Source organism: Corapipo altera, unplaced genomic scaffold (assembly GCF_003945725.1).
Source record: "Corapipo altera isolate COAL_440 unplaced genomic scaffold, ASM394572v1 0, whole genome shotgun sequence".
Taxonomy (NCBI): Eukaryota; Metazoa; Chordata; class Aves; order Passeriformes; family Pipridae; genus Corapipo; species Corapipo altera.
In genome coordinates, this window is record NW_020884872.1 from 38831725 (window position 1) to 38857375 (window position 25651).

At 40.1% G+C, this 25651-nt stretch overlaps 1 protein-coding gene across 4 annotated transcripts in view; it reads left to right on the forward strand.

Moving 5' to 3' along the window:
• NALCN (sodium leak channel, non-selective) overlaps nucleotides 1–3585 on the forward strand; it is a 223288-nt gene extending 219703 nt beyond the window's left edge. For all 4 annotated transcript variants that reach the window (XM_027644537.1, XM_027644531.1, XM_027644546.1 and 1 more), the window contains one exon: nucleotides 1326–3585. In XM_027644537.1, coding sequence (XP_027500338.1) covers nucleotides 1326–1519 — 194 coding nt within the window. In that variant the 3' untranslated portion in view covers nucleotides 1520–3585. The remainder of the gene's footprint in view (nucleotides 1–1325) is intronic.
• The last annotated feature ends 22066 nt before the right edge of the window (nucleotides 3586–25651 follow it).

Genomic DNA, 25651 nt, shown 5'->3' on the forward strand with positions numbered 1-25651 from the left:
TTCAGACAGGAATTGGCCATGTGTACAATCAGTTTCCCATTTATTTTCTCAGAAACAGGTTACTCTAGTAACTATAGTCCACTAGAAGAAAAAAGGCTAGGCTATGCCATAGAGGAGGGTGCTTATAGGAGGGTGGGAGAGGTGCACAGCTACAGTCTGATGCGTTATTAAGTCCATATTTCAAGAGTCCATGTCTCCCCCACCTCAAATGGCCTCTCTTAAAGTGTATATTGACCTCTACAGCCTGCTACACCCATGACGAGCAGCACATCAACCTGCTTTCAGCTGTCATCAGTCAGTCCTGTTCTGAGTCAGAGCACTGCCTTCAAAGGCTGCCAGTGTTCAAACTCCAGTCATACCTAAGTGGAAGTAGAAGAGATAGTCACACTATTCTATTGACTACCATTGACCCTACTTTTGTGACCAGTGTACTTGTTCAAGAAACAGGGTAGTTTAATAGAGAGCTTGCAATCCATGTTTTCCAAGTAAATATCACTGAGCATCAAAGATCAACATTTTGTTGGAACAGAGAGAAAGAGTGAAAGAGGAAGCTTGCTAAAGAGGAATCATATTGCTGTGGCCAACTGGACAGGTTTTTCAAGTGAGAATGAGGAGATCAGGTTTTCCTTTCTTAACACTGACCTGGTCCATGTCAATCCTGAATGTTCCTCAGTGGACAGTCCTAAAAAGGAGGGTCATCTCCATGCACAGTACAGCCCAACAGATAAGTAGTCTGCCTCCAGTCCAACAAAGACATGTATTTAGCGTCATGAATAGCATAATTAAGATCAACTGTGGGGTTTATATAATTAGACATGTTTTAGTGCCATACCAGCACCTTGTACTGGCTTCAACCCCTAGGCCGTAGTAAAGTATCATTTTCTAGGTGCAGCTGCCAACCCTAAAAGCACTTTTCCTCCCCTTTTCCTCACATTTACCACTTTGACCATTTCGCCAGCAGGTCAGCTCATGTAAGTACTGCCTAAAATATTTAGGCTGCAATTAGCTAGATAGGAAGACATCTCTTGGATCAGTTATTCCAGCAGAAGGAAATGAGGGACTGCTCCATTAAACTGCTCTACCAGCAGATTAGTGGGAGCAGTGTGAACAGTGAGAGACGGGAAAAAAACAAAGAAACAGAAAACAGCAACAAAAAAAACCCAAACAAAAAGCCACAACAACATTAGAAAAGACCCCTACTCTTTTTGCAGTAAATTAGTTTAAAGGTGCCCCCACTCCAGCTAGTTCTGTATGTGTGAATTCCAAGCAAAAATGCTCAAGAAGCAGATCTACTCTAATACAGAACTTTCTGTTTGATTTCATAGCCCCCAAACCACTAAGCCATTCAGTGTCTTCAGTCAACCTCCGTTTTGGTGGACGTTCAACTATGAAATCTGTTGCATGCAAAATGAATCCTATGTCTGATGCTGCTTCTTGTGGATCAGAAGTCAAGAAATGGTGGACAAGACAATTAACTGTGGAGAGTGATGAGAGTGGAGAGGACCTTCTTGACATCTGAGAAACATTTAAGTCATACTACAACAACAACAACCACTTCAAGTACAGTCTAATTTTCTATGTTTAGAATCAAAGACACTTTGTGATGTACAATTTCTTTAAAACCAATGTCATAAATTTTTTCTATGCTTATTCTTCTGCCATACAAAGCATAGCACACATTTAGGTGTTAGAATTGACCTCTGTAGGTACTAACTGTACTTTAAAAAACCTGTATACTATAGCAGTGCTAGCAAAGCCAGAAAGACTATATTGCCTTTAGCAGACAGAGTATTGAAAGATTTCATGTGTTCTGTAGAATCATAGTGAAAATATATTTTGATATACACACCTCTGTGTTTTTCTTCAACCTACACTGTACTTTAAAGTGGCAACACTTTACAATACAGGGGTAATGTATTTCATCTTGTGTTTTCACTCAGTTCATATTTAGTAACGTTACTTTAGAAAGATTTTATTATTCACAAATGACCTGAAGAGGTCAGCACTGACTTCATGTTCAAGGGAAGTATTTTTACAAAGTACAGATTCTGAATTACAATTCTAAGCTTTTTCTGGAACTTTTTTTTAAAATATCCAAGATACAGCATAACTCATTTTAAAATCAGAAGGTGAAGGATTGGCTTTTAAACTGTAAATATCGTTGAGATTTGGTTAATTATGCAAAGAGCTTAATTTTCATAGAGAAAACATGGGAAAAAAAACCAAGAAAAAAATACATGAAAACTGTGCATTTAAGCATCCAGCAAAAGACCTCCAGTTGAAAAACCTCCAGGTTTATGCTTCATTTTCAGAATATACTGGCTACATATAAGTGCGGTGTCATTATTCTCCTGTTAATTGGGTCCCATTTCCTTGTGTAGTTGTAAAATAATTTTCTTCTTGTCTGTGATAAAAATTAGCATGTTGGGGATTCTAATTACAGAATAGTATTGTATGTCTTTAAAAATACGTTCAGTTTTGCCTATATAGGTAGAAGCAAATTTTACTTACCCATGTAACTTCTCATGCTACAACCCTGCAAAGCTAAGGCATGACATGTACTGAGGTTAAGTACCTTTGTCCCTTTTATCCTAATGCATCATATTTTGAGACTTTAGCCTTCATTTATTTTACAAACCACTAATAGTGCTACATTATCGCCAGTGAAAAAGCAGCTATCGCTTTCATAAAAGTTTTTCCAGTGAAAGGCCAGTGCTATACAGATATGGAGGTAGAGAACAAAAGCCACGAAATGCAACAGCGTTTGTTAGTTTCAGAATTTAAGGCTGTCAAAAAATGTGGGGTAAAAATGTGCCCTTCCCTCAGGGAAGGAGTCAAGAGTTTGCAGATTTTGTTCCTTGTCCCCCGACTGGGTTTTTTAGCATAGCTGGGACCTTTCTGTTACCATTGTTTCCTATGGAAATGATAGTTTGCTCTAACATGGCAAAGATGTGAGATCTTCTAAGAGGCTCACAGTTTATTTACATCACCAGTTCAAAAACATATCCTTTCAAAAGCAGACAAAAGCCAGTGTTTGGAAAATTTTTTCTTGCCAAGATATTAATGTAGAACAGTCAGAATACAACAGTGAAAACACACAGATGCCTTCACCAAAAATGCAAAATTAGTTTTGGCCATGAAATAGAGATTTCTTGGCATCTATCAGTGTTTTGTTCCCAGTGTATGGTTGAACATTGTTTAGATTTTTTTCTGAAGTAGTCATACTGAACACATCTGTATTTTCTGGGCATTTTATGTGGTTTGGGGTATATTTAAGTTTAAATCTAGTAACTCTATAGTAACAGAATGTGTGCATTCTCTTGTTTACTAGATTATGAACCATCAACAAAACTTCATATGCAAATCCATTATTTTGTGTTCTGTTTTGTGCTTGTTTAAGTTAAGCTTTTGTATATACGATAAAAAGATAAATATTGGATTTATAAAAGATACTATCTTTGAAAGTTCAATAATATATTGAACTGTAGATCACTCTTGCTGCAAACCTTCTTTTTAAAAAATCTGGCAAACATTTTTTCCTTGCCTTACAGTACACTGTCAATAAAAGTGAGTTGCTTTAAACAATATTCCTCCCTCTAGTTTTCATTGTAACTGCATTCGCTATACCTGGCTTGTCTGTGATAATTCTGCATAGTAACTAGCTCTGTGGTTTATTTAGATTATTTAGAGCTGCTTTCAAATTCTTGTAACTGAAGGGCCTTTTTTTTTTTAACTCCAGCAACTGACCTCATCAGTAATGCCACAAAGAGTCTCAGTCAAAAGATGGGACTACATAAGTCTGTTCATTATTTATTTTTATTTAACCCACTTTTTCTTTGTTTGCTGAACAGAAAAGTTCAAACAAGAATAGATCCTAAGCAAAGGTAAACAAAAAATTGTCAGGGGAATATTACTACCTACAAAGTTATCCTATACAAGTGAAAACAGGAAGGTGTTTAAACTTGTTTTCAGCCACTGAGAGAGCTCTGTTCCTTAGGAAGCAAGTTGTAAAAATCTTCACAGCTTGGGTGGGTAAAAAAGTGGAGTGCATATTGTCAGTGCTCAAATAAAAAACAGCTTGTGGGAAATCTGAGAACATGCAGCAAAGATGTATCTCAATATCATTCCAAAGTCAGGTCAGATTTCAGACAATCATTTTTGTAATGAAGAAACTAATAACCTGAAACCATTTGCTACTGGAAGCTATCCAAGTGAATTAAGAACTGAAAACATGAAGTCTGCTTTTATCAGGCAAGCTGAAACTACCATCTTTGTTTTAACTAATGTGGAGCAATCAGGCTTAAACATCTTCAAAATAACATTACGTTCAATATTGTCTTCATTTGAAGACCAGTATCACAGCTTCTGAAAAGCCAAAGGAGATTTAGATGCCAAAAGCAAGTGAATGACTTTGTGTGAATAATCTATTTTGTTCTCTTCTTTCACAACATGCCCTCAACTCCTGTTTTTGTGCAGATTAGGGTGTCCATGAATAAGTGAAGTAGAAGAGTTCACACTGTTGTACATTTCGAGCAGCAACAAGCATCATCCCATCCAAGAATGCCCATTCCTTCTCCTGCAATATTTTCACAAGTGAAAACAAACACTGGCCTGAGTAGTCAGTCAAAATTTCCAATAGGGTTATCTCAATCTCCCCAAAACTAAGTTTTGGAGGCTAAATTCATTCCTTCTATTGAAGGCAGTTTAGTCATACCACAGATGAACTTGCCACAATGCATAGGCTGATGCTGGGAAGTTGGCTGCCCTGGTTTGTTCAATTGCTCTGCAACACAAAGGGAGCTTCACTAGAATTCAATTAACCTTCCTCTTCATCCCAAGGGCGCTGGTGTCGGACCCCATTAGCTGCTGTTGCCCGTTGTTCTCAATGAAGAACCTCTAAGCACCAAGTTATTAACCCATCAGTGAGCTAAGTGTATGGCAGTGGCATTTTATCCCCCTTCCACAGGTTCCTGTCTCAGATGCTTATTCCAATACCCTTACTGGTTTCCTGCTGTTATCTGACTTGCATATCTGCCCTGGGGAATTTGGGTGAATTACCTGAGCCCCTACAAAAGTGTCTTTCAGACAAGGGTAGCTTACTGGAAAGGCAAGAAATGTCTTTAGTACAGGTAGAAAAGAGAAAAAAACCCAGACCACTATCCATCAACCTGAAGAGCTGTTGACATTAGACTTCTTTCTGAATTCAAGCGGCAGCCACCAGTGGCACAACACTCCATTGTCTCAGTGGGCATTTGTTTCAGGAAAACTTTTGCCTAGATTGGAAACAAACTAGTTTACACCAGGCAAACATCAGTGTGTCCTAGAGACTTGGGCAGCCAGGTTCTAGTGGGGTCCTCCACATGTTGGAAGTCAAGGTAGAGGAATTGTTGTTTGTAAGTATGTCTTCCTCCGAAGGTAAAAGAAGAGAGTTGGTCCTTGAGTTCATTGGCAGAGAAGCCAGATGTCACATCCCCTCTCATGCCCTGTTTTCTGGTTTTCTTTTAGGTTTTGCTCTCGAATTTCATGTAAGGTGGTCAGTGTCTAAGCATATTCTCCATTCTCAGTATGTGCTCCCAAGAAATGGAGAATTCAACACAGTTATGATTTCACTATAATGTACCTGATGCTAGTTTATAAGGGCAATGAGTCTTGTTTTTTGGGCTCGGCACCTATTCCACCAAACTACATGTTTTACAGATTAGGTATTTTCGCCTCTCAGATTGTCTAAATTCGTACCGCCTGTGGAGTCTGTTCACTGCACATTTAAAAACAAGAGGGAAAAAAGTGAAAAAGAAAAAGAAACAGGAAAAAAATTTTTAAAAATTTAAAAAAATATTAAAAAAATAAAAAAATTAAAGAAAAGAAAAGAAAAAGGAGAAAAATATGTGGTTACCTGGTTGTTGAGTTTTAGTTTCTTTTTTTTGCTTTTTCATTTCAGCAGCTCCTTAAAAATAAAAAAATTTCCTTTTCTTCATAAAGCCAAGCTTCTCAGTTGCTCTGACCAATCTAGGAAAACAAAAAAGTTTTACTTTTTTCTTAATGTGGCCATTTCTCAAATGTGCCTCAGTTTTGAAAGGAATAGTTTCACATCTTGACTCTTCTTTTTAATTATAAGTGTCATCAAAACCTATTTGCTGTATTTGACTAAAAATTGTCAATACTTTGGTTACGAAAAACTGATTTTCCCCATAAATTTTTATCATGCAGAAAAATTCGCTCAGATTAATCTTTTTTCTTTTAAGTCCACCAGAAAAAATTCATCTGTCTGAAAAACTGGACATGACTCAGAAATGTGAGCTTCCATCCCAGAAAACCAACGATATCCTGGGCTGCATTAGAAGCAGTGTTAGCAAGAAATTCTTTACTGTGAGTATGGTGAGATACTGGAGCAGGTTGCCCAGAGAAGTTGTGGATGCCCCATCCCTGGAAGTGTTCAAGGCTATGGTGGATGAAGCTTTTGGCAATTTAATCTAGTGGAAAATGTCTCTTTCCATGACAGGGGGCTTGAACTAGATGATCTTTGAAGACTCCTCCAAGCCAAAGCATTCCATGTTTCCTGATCTGGCATAAGAACAATGTCATACAGAAAAATGACAACCAGGAGAAAGAGGAACACTGCCTTTGTTATCAGTATGTTGAAAACTGCACAACAATGAACATTTTACTCTATTTGCTGAAACTGATTAAGAGAAAATGTTGATTTGCTGACATTACAGGGGTCTTCTTCCCAAGCACTTCAAGTATTTCAAAAACTACACATCACCAAGGAAAAAAAAAAAAACACTTTTCCCAGTTCCTCCTCGGCTGCCTGCCAAGTCCTCCAGTCACTTGTTGGTGAGTTTTGCAGTGCCTGCTCGCCTTGTCCCTGAGCTGTTGGAGACAATTACTTCCTTATCAAAGCTGGTAGATGCAACTAGGTGCCTGTGCCTCCGTCCTCCGTGACAAAACTTGACTTTTCCACTGCACCCACAGTGGAGGGGCGTTAAAGGTCTAAAGAGTCCAGCAGGGGCTGAGCTGATGCAGGTCCCCTCAGGCTGCTCTGCCAGGAGAGGGACACCTCTGTCACCGTGGTGCTTGGGCAGCAAAGAGCAGTCAACAAGCACAGAAAGGCTTGCCTAAGCGTTTCTGCCAAAACTTTCAGATCAGTGATGTTAGGTGTGAAGTCCCTGTACTGTGGACATTCCCGAGGGTATGATCCACTGAATTGATTTAGCTGCTGTGATTAAGAAGGTATCAAATTCAGCTGCTCATAGCCAGCGCAGCTCTTCTACCAGGAAGTACAGTGTCCTGAACTTGGCCAGTTTTACTCTTCACCCAATTGCTTCCTCTTCTGAGCTCAGTAAAATACTCCAGATTTTAAAATCTCCATATAAAACCTTCATCTTAATTGGATCAGCAACAGTAAGAATATTTATCTATTTACCTATAGATATATTTCAACTTCGTATGTATTCATCAATTCAGCGTGTATCTTCAAGAGGTTATCTGTGTGAAGAAGTTGCACCAGCTTAAATTTAACCTGTTATTGCAAATTGATTTCTCTAAATCAGTTTGAATACCTGTAGAAATGCTTATTTCAGTTTAAAGATTTTTCCTATTGATCTGTGTTTAAACCCAAATAACCCAAATAAAATGCTTTTATTCTAATGGCAAGAGTGCTCCCACAGGTCTACACGTCAGCCATTTTAATACCTGCACCTTTAATTATATGGGTTTACATTCTTCGCTTAGAGGAGGCCCTTCTTAGGATCTCTAGAAGTGGCTGAGATGCAAACTAAAAGTGGTCTCAGAACCAGTTTACACCCTGCTCCCTGAGCATCCTTGGAACCCGGTGCCAGGGCAGCCCTGGCTCTGCCATGTGCCACTCCAACCACTTTGCCCAAAGATAATTGTTGAGCACTTTGGGGTAATTTACACCAGGAACCACCCCCCAGGATTCATTTCAGATGAGACTGTACTGGGTAGGGTTCCCTCCACCTTGTGCAGCCCTTGAATATGGTGTGAGCAGCTCTGTAGCCCCCAGTATTCCTACAAGCCACCCTGACACACCACAGAGCATATGGGACATTCTCTCAGTTTCACACTGTGGCTGGTGCAGTAAATTCCTTGCCTTATTCCAGATGACTGAGTTGAACAATGAACAGAAAGAATATGTCAATTATATACTAGTCCCACAAAGACACCAAATTGGGCTGTAGAAGTGACGCAGCTTCTACAGAGGGTCTAACACCATGCAGTGTGGATGCACAGCTTCTCCACATGCACTCAAGAGCCAGGGACAGCAGTCTCTGTCTTCACTTTTAGACACAAACAGTCAGCTTGGGATCAGATGGCTTTCACCAAAGCCTTTCTTTTTCAAGTAAATCAGTGCTTTTCATTAGGAAAAGGTTTTGGTACAATCTGTAGGACCAGTTTTCTGAGCCAATCTAACTACAGAGTTTTAGTTTATTAGAGTCATCCACAGTTGTAATCAAACACTGTATTCCCCCTGAGCTGGATAGTCAGAAATGCCAAAGACAGACCATTTCAGCAATTTTCGATAGCTGAACCTTCTATTAAGGTATTGCAGAACTATGACAAATGTAAACTCTTTTTTAACACTAGAGGGCTGGCATTACTTTACATTGGCCTCTGCACACACACATACACATAAGTAGCTTGAACCTCTCTGTGCTAGTAATTTAATGTTGGTTTAATTATTTTGGTTTGTAGAGTGTTTAGATATGCAGTGACAAGATATTTCTACTATCATTATATAAAAAGGGACCTTTCATTAACCTTCTAGAAAAACTGCTTTGTTTTGTTTGTGGAAGTATGACTTTTTGGGAAACTAATAACAACTGAATTCCCACTTAGGTATGATGTGCACAGAAGATGTAATAGAAAATTGAATGGGCAACAACATTTCATTTTCTGTATCTCCAATGATTGTGGTGTTTGCATGTCAGCTGGAATGCAGCTTATATTTGCATTTCAATTCCCAGGAAAATTCAGGAGTGAGACCATTTTCAAAATCCAGATACTAAAGTTGAACAATTAGCAAAGGACACCAGAAACCTTATGCCACAAAATAAATGCATATTTCTCGGAAGGAGAAATTATGCTCAATAATTAGAACTGTGACATCTGCTTTTTACAATGCCTGCTTTTCATTTCTGGATTTTCTGGCCCGACTATATGCATCTACATATGCTCATTTACAATGTATGATTAGATGAGAAATGCTTTTACAGATTATGTTTGTTGATAGATAGTTAATCATTTTGAGAAATATTTGAAAATGCAGCTTGCTTTCTGTGTTCTAGCACGAAAAGCAGGGAGTGCTTGGGGTCCTTTTTTCATAAAAATTTTTACAATAAGAGGGAGAGGGGAGAAATAAGAGGGAAAGGAGAAGAAAAGGCACAGGATGGTGTACAACATCCACTAAAAGCAGCATGGAGTTTCCCTTTGGCTGCAGTGAGCCCATTGTGTCCCTCCTTCATGGACACTTTAGACTAATGTGGTTGATTTCCATTTCAGATACCCACATGTGTGCAGTACCCAGCTGTTTGCAATGACTTGTCCAGCTGTGGTTCACCCAAATCTTCACTTCACATGTCCAAATCTTCACATTAGTGTTGCACTATTCATTTGGGGCTTCCTCCGCAAGTGTTCATCTAACACAAACCGCAAGACTTTATGCCATATCAAAATATTTGCTGGGTAAACTGTCTCACCAAGGCATTCCTCAACTTGAACTGCATATGAATTTCATTTAAAAATTTCAGTGCCCATCTGCATCATCTGCATCTGAAAACTGCTACAAGTGCACTGCAAAGTGGTGTCTAGGAATCGGCCCACAACCCGTGAGCATTGCTATCTTGCAGTGAGGGCCGGTTTGCTGTTGTGGTTATCTGTTGCATTTGGCATTATGGTTAAACACTGCCTGCATTGCTTAGCTTCTGTGTGCTAAGAGAAGCAGCAAGAGAGATGTTTTTCTCTCATGTGTATAGTGGGATACCTACCAGCAGGAAATGTACTCTGGAACCCAAATCATTGTAAAAACCTTCCATTGTTTCTTTCCATTTTCAGCATTTATCTGGGAGGGAGGAGCTGAGGGTTAGCCCATGTGGAGGAATTGCTGGAAACTTCTGTGATCACCCTGTTGATAAATACAAGCATGCTGTGGCAAAGAGTCGTGCAGTGGTAAGAGGATTGAGACAGCAAAGGCACAGAAGAAAGATGAAGGAGAGAAAGATCATAGAATCATAGAATGATAGAATGATAGAATGGTTTGGGTTGAAAGGAGCCTTAAAGATGATCTAGTTTCAACCCGTGGCCATGGGCTGGGACACCTTGCACTGGACCGTGTTGCTCAGAGCTCCATCTAACCTGGCCTTGAACACTTCCAGGGATGAGGCATCCACAACATCTCTGGGCAACCTGTTCAAGCCTCACTTCCCTCAGCCCACAAAGATGAGGCTGAGGAGTATCTGGATGTTTTTTCCCTGAATATGTCTCCTTATGAAAGCCATGCAATGGCTGCAAGTCCTGCTAAAGCTGTGCAATGGCCAGCAGCAAAGGCAAAATGTAAGGTGCATAAAATAATTTTTCAGGAAATATTTACAGAGACTCACTCCCTGCAGACATTAGTTTGATTTTCATCTTTAGAAGAGAGCAGGCAAGGCCTTGCTGGAGACTGCTGTTCCACCGTCACCACTGCCTGGTTGTTAGTTGGTTTGGGGCTGGTCCTTAAGGAGCCAGGGGTGTCATGGTAGTGGTGGGTGCAGCCATGAACAGGGTATCCAACTTCAAGGGTCATTATGTTAGCCAGTGGGCTTTAGGGGTTATTTGCAAAGGACATGGGACCATACTGGGACTACTGTCACACATGGTAGTAAGGATGAACTCACCACATCAGCAGTGCAAGGCTGGGTAATCAGGGGCAACTGTTGTCTCAGATGTGACTCCAGTAACTTTTGTTTTAAATTATAGGAACAGCTCAGGAAGACAGGTCTTGCCATTGTTTATCACAGTGCTGTTCCCAAAGCTGAGGTATGGAATTAAGAGGGAAACATATGTTCTCCAGGCAGGAGAAAAGCAACTTGCAAAGCTGTATGATCTCTGTACCAAGTCAGAGCTTTAATTGGCACAAAAATTATCTTTACTAATACCTGCAAGCGAGGGCATAGTACCCTGCAAAATTAATAGTCGGAGGTAGAATGAATCCCTTAGAGCAAAAAAGAAAAATGTTTCCTCTTGTAGATGATGGTGTATCAGGTATCTCAGGCTGCTTCAAAGCCAAAGGCATTAGTGAAACCTAGAACCAGAACCATGACACCCTGCTTTATTCCAGCTGTGAACCTCTTCAGAAAAAGTGCTCTCCTTCAAACAAAGGAATCTGGGTGAACCTGTATGAGCTTGTCAGCACAGAAGTTAGTCAGATGAGAAGGAGTGATATACAAGCACAGCTGCAAAAAGGTCTAGGTTATGTTGAGACAGTGGAAAAGAGAGTGATGTTGTTCTCTGTGAAGGCTTTTCTGTTACAGAGCAATGGGTGAAAGAGATGTTAAAAGGTTAAGCATAAATTCTCTAACATGACAGCCTTCTAATTGAAGGTGCTTGCTGCTGTCTTTTATTGGTCTCATACATGTTTTCTCCCTTGCTTTTCACAAAGGGGTTGAACAATATCTTCCAAATGCTTCACTTTTCACCAATCTACCCTTTTACAAATGTTCATGGATGACGTTGAGCACATGCCAGCAGGCAGATCATGTTTCTGAATTTTTCTTCAGGTACTGGATAACCTTCAGGAATGCTCGCTTCTGTGGCAAAACAGCATCCAGCAGAGAGGAGCTCACCTGGGGTGTCTGAGATGTCTCTTACATCACCCATCCCTTCACCAAAGAGATCCCTATTTGCAGTTCGAAAAATACAAGTTTCCCCTGCCAGTTGACGCAGCCAGTTGCTCAAAGCCTGGGATTTGAGGGACCAGCAAGGTCTCAACAGCTGTGTCTGCCTTGAAGCAAACAAGTTGTTTGGTTCTTGAACTTGAATCAAATAGACATTCCTAAAAATGCAGTGTGTAAGGGCTGAGCCCATCAGCAAGTATATGCATGTGGGTTTTTCCATTGTAATATAGCGTCCTAAGACCTCTAGTTCTCTAATACTTAAGGTTTGGTTTGCTGATTGACTCCTGCATGGGCCCTTGTTTCTGTTGTATCCTCAGTCCTGCTATGGTCAAGTTCACAAATTGTTCACCATACAAAGTAGAATTACAGAGCTGCATTTTCCCAGGTGGAAAAACACCTCCCATCTCAGTAATAGGCGGCCTTGGGGAAGCCCTTATGAAGAACGTGGGAGGAAACTGAGCCCAGCAGTGCTTTCTAAGGGTGTGACCACAGGCTATTTAGGTGAAGTATAGCTTGTCCATGGCTCCAGAAGAAAAAGATTTATACAGTTTTATTATTCATGTTTTTTTGTTGTGGTGGCAGGGGGTTATTATTATTATTATTGTTGTTGTTGTTGTTATTTTTGCCCTGCCTTTTGGGGCCCTTCTGCCTCCTGGGGACCTGGGCAAGTGCACAATCCAAGGACACCGAGCCAGAAGTCTGACCCCTTTTGCATCATAGCTACCCCTCACCCCATGTGGATATATGATGCTAGAGTGGTTACATAGACCCATAATATCCTCAAACACACAGCAAGGCTCTCATGTAGAAATATAGGAAGGGAAGAAATCATGGAATTATCAAAATTAGATTTATCTAATGTATTCTAGGAAGTAAGATCTTAGACTTAAGTGAGGAATCATGGATTCATGGAATAGTTTGGGTTGGAAGGCACATGAGCAGGGACACCTTTCACTTGACCAGGTTGCTCAAAGCCCCGTCAAACTGGACTTGAACACTTCCAGGGATAGGGCATCCAAAGCTTCTCTGGGCATCCTGTTCCAATGCCACATCATCCTCACAGTAAAGAATTGCTTTCAAATATCTAATCTAAACCCACTCTCTTTCAGTTTAAGGCCGTCATGTTTATTCAGTCACTTAACACATTCATAAAGAAGGATATTCAATTCCTGGAAAACCGTATCAGTAAACCATAGAGAACTATATTTAAGTTTTATCTCTTTTTTCCTGAAACATGCAAAGTTACAGCTTTCCAGCAATAAAAGTTTTCAGGAAGGCTCCTGGAAAGGCTCATGTTTCATATTTCTTCTTTTTTTTTCTTTTTTTTTCTTTAATTGTCATTTTACCCCAAGGAACAACATTGCCTAGCAGAGCACCTGTGCCAGGGTGGCTTTGAGGGTGGCCCAGGACTCAGCACACACAGTCACCTACCACCTGGGGGACAAATGAGTGACAGGTCCTTCTTTTGCAGGACAGTGCCAGGCAGGAGGTCTGCCCCAGGGACTGCACCTTGGAGCCCTTTTCAGGAGCCGTCTGGACTCTGCCCAGCTCCAGCTGGCACAGAATTACTCAGGACCTAATTACAACAACCTGGTGACAGCCCAGTGAGAGGAGTTCCTCATTAAACATGACGGTCTGGATGCTGGCATGGGAAACTCTTAAATGGTTATTGCTGGAAACGGGGACTGCATACCAGGGGAAAGATCACTCTATAAATGAGCTATTTCTTATATTCTTTCTCCAAGCATCTGTTATTGCTCTCTGACAAAGACAGGATATTGGATCTTTAGATTGGCTCAGTGCAGCCAATCTTCTGTTTTTATGGTTAGGTCTGTAACAGCAGCTACAAGAAAAACTTTAAAATACTTAAGTGGAAAAAAAATCCTTTAATAGTATTTGTGCCTTTTTCTCTTCTGAAGTATTAAGCAATACAAGACAGATGCATCAGTATTGATCAGAACTAGCAGTATTTGCTTTCTATTATAATAATATTTCATAGGATTAAACTTAATATATACTGAAATATTACATAAACTAGAAGGCAAGCCTTTCCTGATACAGTTGTGCTATGGTGAACAATGGCTTTTACATTGTGTGGCACATAGTGGAAAACCTTTTTTACCATTTTACTCTGATGAGATGGCATAAGGAATGGGTCTAGCCAGCAGAAATCTGTCTGATCTAAAAAATAAAATAAAGGCCTAAAAAAACTGCTCAGCGCCCATAGACCTTTGACAAGAGCTTCTCAGGGACTGAATGTGTGGCCTCCTGATTTCAGAAATGTGCTTTCCCATCCCTTTCTTCCACTTGCTTTGCTAGTTTTGTAAGCCAATTACCATGAAACCAGTTGAGTGATTTAGGGCACCAATGGCTCATCTTTTGCCAAACAGAGAATTAACAAGTTTCTACTTGCATTTGGTTGTGCTATGAAGGTCTCAAATATTTCTCATCCCTTAGATAAAACATCTCCATCCAGGCTACCACCAACACAAATGGATCCTTGTTTATCCTTCCCAAACACCTTCATACCTGATGTGCCTTATGACTTATCCAAGCACACGCAGTTGGTTCCCTCCAAGTTGAATTCTTCTCTAGCTTTAACGTGCTCTCCTGAGGCACCTTTTCATTGATTGCATCCTCTTGGGTATGATGTCTCCCTGAAGCAGCAAAGCATGTGATCTCAGGGAAAATATGCCTGTGGCTTCTCTGGCAGGGGCAGCAAGCCTTTGCTACTTTGACCTGTAATTAGCATTTCATTCCTAGTATCACAAATAATTAAAATTGACCTGAAATTACTCCGGCAGTTTTTTAATTGGTACTCTTCTCCCGTGAATCTCTATTAGTAACAATAGACAAAACAACACTGCAGCACAGAAGCAGATTTTAATTTCTTTTTTATTATTTTACAGTGCTGATTCCTACTGATGTGGGGCGCTGCAGGACATATAAGCATAAATGCAATATGAGCCTCCAAATATGAAAGCCTTGACCACCTGTTCTTTTGCTAAGTAATGAAAAAATCCAGTTAAAACAAACTTTAAAGTAGTTTTGCTTTAAAATTAATCTGAGTTTGTGAAGTCAAGCTTTTCAGGCTCAAAATAATGATTATTTTAACATCTCTTTTTTTTCAGAGAAAGCTCTTCTTGCCAGGAATGGTCTTTTTTTCTATATTTATCTGGGAGCCACACAGAAGCAATGCTTTCTGTTTGACAGTTCCTGCTAGGCTCAGGTCTCCTTGATGCTCTAAAATGCCCAGAAAGAGGAAAGCCCAAAGGACTTTAAGGCTCAGAATCTTTAAGGTCATACGGAAAAAAGCCTAGGGCCACACCACTGTGGATATGGAGAGCCTTGACACCAGCAAGAATGGAAAGTTTTTGAAAATGCTATTGCAGAGATGTGTCCAGCCCGTGGCACACAGCCATCAGGCACCCAGACATTGCAGAAAACACTCGGTAAAGCCACTTGCACAAGGCAGTGCTGCAGACCTCACATGCCTATAACCAAGATCCCCAGCAACACCCACATTCTGCTCAGGTGTGCCAGGTACTAGGGCTTCTGCCGCTACCTCTCAGCAGCCCCCTGCCTCTCCAGAAACTGGGTTTTATGATACTGCCTGCTTAGGAGAACTTACTTGTTTTTACCAAAACCTTGAGCAGAAGTGCTCTTACCTCATCAAAAATGTTAGGTGGTGCTCCCAGCCCTGCAAGTGCCTTGCTCCTGTTCACTTCATAGAAGGCTCACTGTGCCTACTTTCAACTGGAAGTTTATTTTTCCAAAATTGTCTTCCTTTGAAGCACTGAAAGACATCTCAGCACTCACTTCTGAGCTATGGAAAGTGGGTGTGGAAAGCTATGGGTTACAGAAATTTAGTTACAGAAATCTGGAGGTATCTGACTGTGGCTGTAGAGTGGCTGAGGATTGTCCCTTTGCAGACTGCAGTTTATGGGACAACACATGACACAGCTCAGTTGGACGGGGGTCTCTACTTATCATATGATGCCACTGTCCAATGAGAGATTTACCCAGGTGCCTCCTACTCTACTCACCTCTGTCACTAGGGGTCTGTCTCCTTCTCTGTCATCCCACACACAGAAATATCTAGGATCTTTGGCACAGCCCTATGTTCAAAAGAAGCTCAGCTTGGACACAGACTCTCTCAACGACAACCAAATACCATATTGCCTTCTCCTTAAAGCAACAACCCAAGGGCAGACCTTCATAGAATCATAGAAAAGTTTGGGTTTGAAGGGGACCCTGAAGATCATCTAGTTCCAACCCCCATCATCACAGGATCCTATGCGGAAATGTGACTTCATTGTGCAAGTCCAGCATGAACATGCAAAATATATATAAACAACATGAATCATCTTATAAATGTTTATCAGTGATATGAGACAACCTGAAACACAACAGTTTAATCCGTTCCTGAACTCCAGAAATAAAACTGCCTTGCATCTATGCATAAATTCTGTCCCTTACTCAAAGCTAGACTTCCAGATCAAGTGATCTGTTCCTCAAAAAGTCCTGGCACTACATGCTGTGCTGTATGAACCTGAAATCATAGGAGTCAGACTTCAGCAGGAACATCTCCTAATACTGCCAACTACATTTAAATAAAACTACTTATCCATCTGACTTACTTACCTTGCTCAAGCTGATAAACAACCCACACACATAAATCCATTTCCATGGTTTGGTTCATTCTTTTTGATCTGGTTTCACATCCACACACAACTATTTTCATCTGTATTTTAAATGCAGAACTTGGATTATAAAGGTTATTAATTTCCAGAACCTCCTTTTCCAGGGCAGACTTATAAGGTCCCTGACTACGAACAGCATCTTGCTGCTTGTTCTCATTATGCTGACGTGTAAGTTTATTCAAAGACCCCTGAAGAACTGGAGGTTTGTTGCACTCGTAAATTTCCCAGGGTGTCTGCCAGAGGCATAACATTCCCAACTATCTGAAAGTCATCAGTGAACTCTGAGAAGGCAATATTTAAAACCAAAGCTCGCAGTGAATATTTGCACTTTATATAAATATAGTTTAAAAATATAAATACTCAAATTAAATTCCTTATGTGGTTTGGAAAGCTGATGATATGAAAACTACAGAAACAATTTTCCCCTTCTCAAATACAGCAAGGTGACTCACTAGCCATAGGTAAGAAAACTATTGAAGAGCGTGTGCTTCTTAGGCAAACACAGTCAAAACTGAATGCTATAAGCAAAAGCCCAGGACACTTAAAAACTGGAAGTGAATCTAGTATGGATAAAACATGTCTGTAAAGGCACCTCCAGGCTTATGTCGGTTTGGAAGGAGCAGCAGAAGCTTGAGAACTTCTCTAGGAATGGCAATAAGAAATTGTGGCTTTACTTTGGCACTTTACACTAAATTTTGGAGATACCTAGGCAAGGTATCCTTAGCCTGGGGCAATCAAATCGGAGCTTGTTGTTGCTATTAGCAGCTATTAGCAGCTATTAGCACCAAACATTGTTTGTGCCAGGGAAGCCTTTGATTATTTGATTTAGCCACACAGTATGAAATGAAAGAAAATATCACAATGGAAGTTGAAAATCTCACTCTGGCCATGCCTGAAAAAGATATTGTTTCCTCAGCTGAGAACTGATGAGCATAGTGAGAAGAGAAAGTTAGTGACCTGACTTGATAGGAGTTTTGTTGATCATGTTGAGATTCTGGAAGCTGAAACTTTTCAAGTGCCCCTGGTCAGAAGGAGGGGACACATCAATGAGGTGCAGGTTTCGTTCTGATGTAGAGGCTGATTGGTAGCAGTTGCCAACTTCTGCTGCCTCCCAACAGCTCTGCAAATGAGCACAACCAGATCACAGATACAAAGCCATAAATCACTTCTTCACTTCTCGCAGGAGCTGTCAAAGAGGTTCTCCTGGGACAACACTGATACTGGCAAAGTGTTCCATGCTGATTTAAGCATATCTTGCATGCAAGGTGAAGCAATAATCAGTTTTTCCTTTTGTTTAATAAAATCTAAGTTAGAGTAGCCAAATCTCTAGATGAAGATTCAACTTTCTTCTGGAGAGTTTCTTTCTTCCCTTGGAAGCCATCTAGCATCAGGTGAGGCAGTTAGGATAACGGCCAAAGAAAATTTGTCTTCCACTCTCAAGTGAAGCTAACTGTGTCCCACTGCATGTAAAATCCCTTATAATAATGCATTTATTGGTTTTCATCCAGAAATCTTTCCTACTGTTGCTAGCATTCCCCCCCAGCTGAGAGTCTGGCTTCCATGTAGCTCTCACAACAAGCTGTTCCCCCAGCCTTGAAAAATTCCTTGAAAAATGGATTTAGGATGTGCACAAGTCTGCCTGGCTGCTGGAGCTTCCTACCAGGCCTCCAGTGCTGCAGCCTGTGAAATAGCTGTTATTCAGACTAATGAACATTGCTTGTGCAAGCACTGGTGGGTAGAAAGTGGCCATGAATAAATTTAGGATGGAAATCAGACAAATATTTCTAAGCCTCAGAAAAGGACGGTTCTGGAAAAGACTTTTGTTGTATCAGTGGTAGCTAAATCCTGAAATACTTCAATTAAAAATAAAAAGTTCAAGCAGTTTATGATCTGCCTGCAAAATGGGGGACTAAAGCAGGCTTTTCACTCACTGTGTTGCCAAGCCCAGGTTTGGACACAAGCACATCATCACCTCTGCATTGCTTGGTGGGGGCTACAAAGCACGTGGCAAATAATGCATATGTAAAGCCTCGTTTATGCAGGGTGTGGGGACACAGACATGACAACCACAACTTGATGTTATAAGCAAAGAACATAGGTTAAGTTAGGCAGCAGAGATGGCTCTCTGGAAATGCCAGGGCCTCTGGGGGCTCCCCCTGTGGTTCAGCAGGTTGGGGGAAGCAGCAGAGCTACCCATGAGGCTGAGGCTCCCACACTTCGCACTGCAGGATACCCACTGCCAAGGGGACTGTGAGAAGGTATGGGATTAAAACATCCCGGGTTTTGTTATAGAAGGATCTTCAGAAAATTCTGAGCATTCATTGAAGTTTTTCAACATCTAGTGCTCTGTTTTACCTGTTGCATTTGTCTTGAATGTATGCTTCAATGGTTTCTTGCTACTTACACGTCAATAATAAGTAAATAGGGCTCTTTTATCTAGATTGGGTTTAAACAGCACAGTATGGTATTTCCCTGTGACACAACAGTTGAAAAGGTGGTTCCTACCTAAAAGATTTTACAAGTGATGGATAAATCGGACAGAGAAGTACAAGAGACCAGCAAACTGAAATGATGCTGCCAGTCATAGCACTAGGCAGAGGTCTCTGCTCAGCTGCAGCCTGACTACTGTCAAGTTTTGCTATCGGCATCACAATAGAGGAGGGTTTTGAGTAGGGATTAACCACCAGAGCATTTTTGTTCTGCATCCTTTTGTGCTTTTGTGTTTCTCTGCTGGCTCAAAAGCAGCAGCTAAGTAGCCCACATTATTGTCAGAGTTTTTCTTGCTGTTACTGATGATCTGCAGCAGCACAATGAGAGCCTTGGAGAGTATAGCTCCAAGGAAATAAAACTAAGAAAATCAATGTTTGCTAACAGAGAAAAGAAAATCATCTGCACTGAAAGAAACTGACTGATGGAATGGGGTCTATGAGTTCCTGCCTCAGCTTCTGTAGGCAATCACCTATGTTTAAAAAGAGACAGAAGGAAAGAGAAAGATAAGAGAATGGTCAAATACTGTTCCATGAATTAGGGTAAATACTCCACCCATTCCGCGATGTTTCTGCTTCGTCTGCAGAGTCTATTAACTCAAAGCAGTTTGTGGGATGTATTTTCATTTTATACCCAAATAACTGTATGTTACCTTTTGTATTCTTCTCGTGTGCAGTGGGCATGAGCTAAACTGTATCTAAAGCAGCACTGAGGGGAAGAGGTAAAATACTGTTCCTAATTTGTGGCAATGGAGAGAATCATCCTTTCTTTTTTATTTTTTTATTAGCAATGCATGGAGCTCATGTGAATGGGCTACTCAGAATGGGATGGCTAGTTCTTATTCAGAAGTGTACACTATATGGGATTATTGATTTCTTCTCTGCTTGGAGATAAAAACCAGAATAAGCAGGCTGAACAGTTTCATGCATGTTCAGCCCTGAATTGCTTCCTAGCAGGTTCTCATGCATCTGTTTTTAACCTTTAGATACCACTGTCTTAACACACTCAGCAAGGGCACTCCACACACAGTTATCTCCTCCCAGCCATCAGCTAATTGGGCTTTCTAAAATGCACTTCATTCAGCCTCAAATTATTAAATCAATTGTGTTTTTTTAAGAAATCATTAATCATTTTATTTCTGCTTGTCTGCTTGATTTTTTTCCGATTTTCTAAACCCCCATCCATGTTATACTAAGCAGTAGTTTTGAATTATGCCTATTTTTTCATAATCTGTTATTAAAATAGGAGTAATGATGGTGCTGACACAGATCTGGAAAAGGAGGAAAGTGATTAATTAGTGCATACATCAATAATCACTTGGTTCTCTCTAACTGTGATGCAGCAGCAAAGGATTTAGCAACTCTAGAAATAAAAGCCTGTTGAATAACAGTCCCTTTTTACTGAGAAGAACACTTATATTACAAATTTATTTTAAAACATACAGTGCTCCTACTTGCTCTTCAATTTCCAAGTCGGTTATTTTATATAAAAGCAATTTTCCCTCACATAGTTGATATACAACTCTGTTTTATACAGTGTAGGAAAGGATACAGAATTACTCTTGTAAATGGAGAGTTTGTTTCAAAAAGCTCTTTCTGCTTTGTTTTGGGTGGGGGTCAGTAAGGTCCCATCGTTGTTTGTTCACAGTATCAAATGGACACAGGTGACATACACAGTCTCTCAGGACATCAAACAATATATTTCTTGAATTATATACAAATGTGGGTTCAACCTTGCATGTGCACATGCAAATGTTTCATCACCCACTGTTTCCCGCCTTCATGTTTGAATGCTCTCGGTCAACCAACCCTGGTTGAGATGCAACAGTAGACAGCTTTACGCTACCAGAAAAAGATATATAGTTCAAGGTCAATATATTTGGAAGCAGCTTTGAAGTGTTTTGCCATCATCCTTTGCACTTGCAGCAAACATATTTGAAATGCCAAGACAAAAGTAAAAGCCTTAAATTGTGGGAAAAAAAGAGCAAAATATATCATTGATACACTTTAAAAGTATAAGTACACAAGCTTTTGGGATTAATGTATGTCATTTCATGATAAATCTTATTTTGTGTTCTAATATACAACAAAAAGTTAAGGAACAATTACATTTTTGGATGTCTTCCTTTTGGCCTTGCACTGCTTGTAATGAACGTTTTTCCTGGGTTGATACTTTAACTCCCCAATTATTTTAATCCAGCTGGTCTCATCACTAGCAGACATTTACAAGGAAACATGGATTTGCTGCAGATAAAGAAGCTGGTGTTTAAGGCAAGTAAATAATTCCATCTAGTTCCTATTGGGCTTCTGTTGGTGTCATATTTCCATGAACAACAGGACATTTTTAAAATATAAAACAACAATTGAATTGTCACAGTATGGGTGGCATTTCAGTTCTGCACCACTTCCTCACTGGACCAGAAGATAAAAGGTTGAGATATTAAGGAACATGGAGGCAGACATGCTTCATCTGTTAGCAACCCAGCATGGCACCAGAAATGGGCTTCTGAGAAAGAAACATTAAAATGAAGTTCCCAGGGATGTTAACCCTTGTGTCACTGTTCTTTACCTTTATCCCACACATTTCTCTCCCCAGAAAATGGGAGTAATGCCACTGTGGAAGCAAATAACATTCATGTTTTGAATTATGTTGGTGAAGTTGCATAGAGAAGTGTGAGCTGACGGCTGAGGACCTCCACCACTCACCCATTGTTAATTCAGTGGGACTCCTCCTAGAACCCGAACATTGCAACCAAATCTTTACATGTCCAAACTTTTTGACTTCATCTTTTTTTTTTTTTTAATTTTTCCCCTGTGTCTTCTTCAGCTGTCACAGCTGAAATCCCAGGTCCTCTCTACAGCCCTTCTCCAGCTCTCTCCCCATGAGCTTTCTATTGGCTGTTGGAAGACATCCCCTCCCTCACTTGTATCTCTTACTTCATCTTACTATAGCAAAGGCAAAAGGATTTCCACCTTTACACCTGTTACTTCCCACACCCTTTTTCTTTTCTGAGCAGCTTTCTTGGCTGAGGTGCCTGAAGTGTGACTTTAACCCAAGAGGTATTTGAAATCTGCTTAAGACACATAATTAAGACGAATTTGAATATTTGCCAGTTTGCTTAGGAGAATGTGAAGCCTGAAGCAAGCCAATGCAGTTGAAACTGATACCCTCTGTGTGGTATAGCATTGTCCAAAGGCCAAACACTGTTGTAACAGCTCCCCAGAATCACAGCTGCATACCCGTGCCTAGACTCATGCTCCAACACTTCCAATTTTCCTAGTGGAGAGGCAGCGCAAATTTATTATTTAGTCTCTGATCTCCTGTATCTCTGTCAGTGTAAGGATATAATGTTGTTTCTGAGAAAGTCCCATTTGCATTCCATTAAGAATTAGTCTCTCTTACAAAGCTAGAATGAAGCCTGTCTGATTTCTAATCGTTTCAAGACAGAAGAGGAGTGAGGAAATTAAATGGAACAGAAATGTAATGTGAATAGTAGCCTTTCAACTGCTTGGGAATCTTAAGTAAAATGTAAAATGCTTTTTGAAAAGGTGTTAATAAGGCATTCCTCTCCTCTGTTGAGGCAAAACTGCCAATATGCAACAACCTCTTACCAGCAGTACACAAAGCAAAAACCTCTGGTGTATTTAAATACTATTGGAAATCATAAGGAAATACACTCTTATGGAGTAGGCAATTTATCATTTAAATAAAATCATATAAATGGAAGGTCACACAGTCTCAATAAGGCTGAATGACAAGAATGAAAAAGAAGCTGGGTTCTATGAACTGAATTTTCAGACCAGCACCCAGGCAACAGTTTTGTAGGACTCCCTGTTTTGCATGCAGAGAGAAAATACCTCTCAGCAGCACATAGTGAAGCACCCGCAATCTGAATATTTGGGCTTCTCTTTGCAATGGTCATCAGCTGCCTGCACAAAACTCATCATCAATTCAGTAGTCCCTGGAGTGTCATGTTAATTAGAAAAGCCTGGTCGCAGTCAGTAGCAGCAGAGGTCACAGCTCCCATGAAAATTGCCCCACCAGACTCTCCAAGATTTAATTGATGAGTTTACACAGGCTCAATGGATTTTTGCCAATAACATTTAACTTGTTTGTCCTTCTCCCAGTGTATTTATTAACAGGTCTTTGTGCAATAAACATTTTCTTTGAAGCTCAGCTTTCCTTACTCCATATATTTGCCAAAAAATTCTAACTACTGCAAGTACATTCTTTTTGTGACTCACTCTAGTTGATTTGTCCAGATACCTTATATGAATAAAATGACACCACTCCAAATTAATGAATGACTGAATTACTCAATGTGATTGTATTATTTATTGACAAACCTGAAAAAGTCATCTCAATATGGAAAAGAAAGCGAATGCGTGGATGGATCAAGTTATCTGTCTCTACCTGCAAACATGACCATTTAGCTCCATCATACTCCAAATTATACCTAAATCCTCAGTACGCAGTTGCTCATAGTGGTAATAATAGAGGTAATATCTCTTGCCAAAGTTATTGTGCTCCTTGAGCATTTGCTTGCACCTACTGCCAATGCCATCAGTGAAGAAGGTGGAAGAATAAGAATGCATTTCCTCACCTAAACAGCAAGGAAGGAGGAACGGTTATCTGATAAAAAAAATTAGCTTGGATATATAAAAAAGCATGGATTTTTGTTTGGGCTGCCGAGTTGAACCAATTATGACTCCTTGCCAGCAGACAAGACAAGACTTCTGTTGATTTCAGTGGGTCCAGAGTTTCGCTTCAAAAATGGAAACACAATAAAAAGAAAAAAGAACATCTCAAGAGAATCTTTAAAAGTGGATAACATATGGAATGCAGTTAATAACCACAGAAACCAAAATACAATTACTTCTCTGTATTATTTAAAGAGAGATACAACTTCTCATATTCTCATAGTTCTATTCCAGGACTCCTCAATGAAAATAATTTTTGAAGAGAGCTCATGTCTTTGGGTCCTTGTGACAAACAGACCCAAGTCATGTTGCAAAGCTACAGTTCATGTATTTAAGTGATTGCTTCATCACTTACAAAAGAAAATATTATGTCCATTTTAGTCTTTCTGTGCCTTTTTTAAAGACTTTGCTTTACTGAAGTTGAGTGTGGGATCCCTGCAGGTTTAATGAACAGATTACATATTATTGTCATCATCTAGCTGTCATCTCACTGCCTATTTTGTATGTCCAGTCATTATTTTCTTTCTCTAATTTCTTGGATGGGGCATTTTAAAGTGTACCAGACAAAAAAACCATGAGATTTCCCTCCAGCTAATGGGTAACAAAACTAGCAAGGCACAGCAAGCCCCTAATTTTAAGAAACCAAAACCATCTGACCTCTTTCAATTGGGCTGTTATTGTACCCTGATAAAAAGTGGACAGAAAAGTTGTAACAAGGCTGAGAAAGGGCTGGAAAATGCTTACAGTATCTTTCTTCGTCCAAAAACTTTACAAATAATAAGGGGAAATATAAAGAGAGTGGTGGCTCCTTCTTTCAATATTTGACTATTCTCACTTACAGTTTTTGCAGCGTTTGTGTTGGCTGCACCTCAAGAGCTTTCTGCAGCTGTGGTACCATCCTTGAACACCAAAGGCTTGCTTTCAAAAGCTGCATGGCATGGACAGGACTCAAACTCACCCAGGTTCCTCCCAGACATCAGCAGCTCTCTAAAAAAGTTGATCTCTGACAGAAAAAGAAAAAAAGTCTACAGTGGAAATCTGACTTCTCCTCTCTGTCACTGTTGAAGTGACAAGTTAAAAAAAATAATTCTTGCCTGTTATGAGATTTCTCTTTCCCTGTGGTTTTTCCTGAGAATGTAATTGTACAACTAATCCAATTAACTAATCTTTTTCACAATAGCCTTATCGCATGGCTCTGTGTTTGTGGGTGGGCAGCTGCTACCACAGCCTGCTGAGGCAGGTCTCAAAAAGAATTACATTTATGCACCATTCACTTCTTACCTGGTGCATAATAAATAGGAATTCTTGCGATAACTGGTTGTCTGGATCAACCAGAAGAAAAGAACATGTAAAACCCTTGCAAATCTGTTGTTCATCTTAGAGATGGTAGAAATTCTTGCTAGCACCTCGGTTAATGAGGATCTATAACAACTCCATTCTTGGCATTAATTCTTCCCTATCCTTTGCAGTATTTTTTTCATCACTGACTGACTTCATGCTGAGAAAATCCCTTCTCTTTTGCTTTTTTTTTTTTTTTTTGCGAGTATACTTAACTTCTGGGATTCCAGTTTAGTCAGAGCAGATTTCTCTTTTATCTTTACAAGACAGAGTAAAACATCTGTACGTGTGTGCTGGGAAAACTAAGACATTTCTTTCATGAAATACAGCAACCTTCAGAGCTACACTCAAGATGACATTACGTCTCTGCTTTTGGTGGTACTAGGAAGACTCAGACTTACCTAAAGACAGTATCTCAGGACACCATTGAGCAGAGGAATCTTCAAATATCAGGAGGGGATATTCAGACAGCATGAGGAAGACATTTGACATCTGTCTACTGCATAAAAGCAGCACAGCCAGTCCAAACATG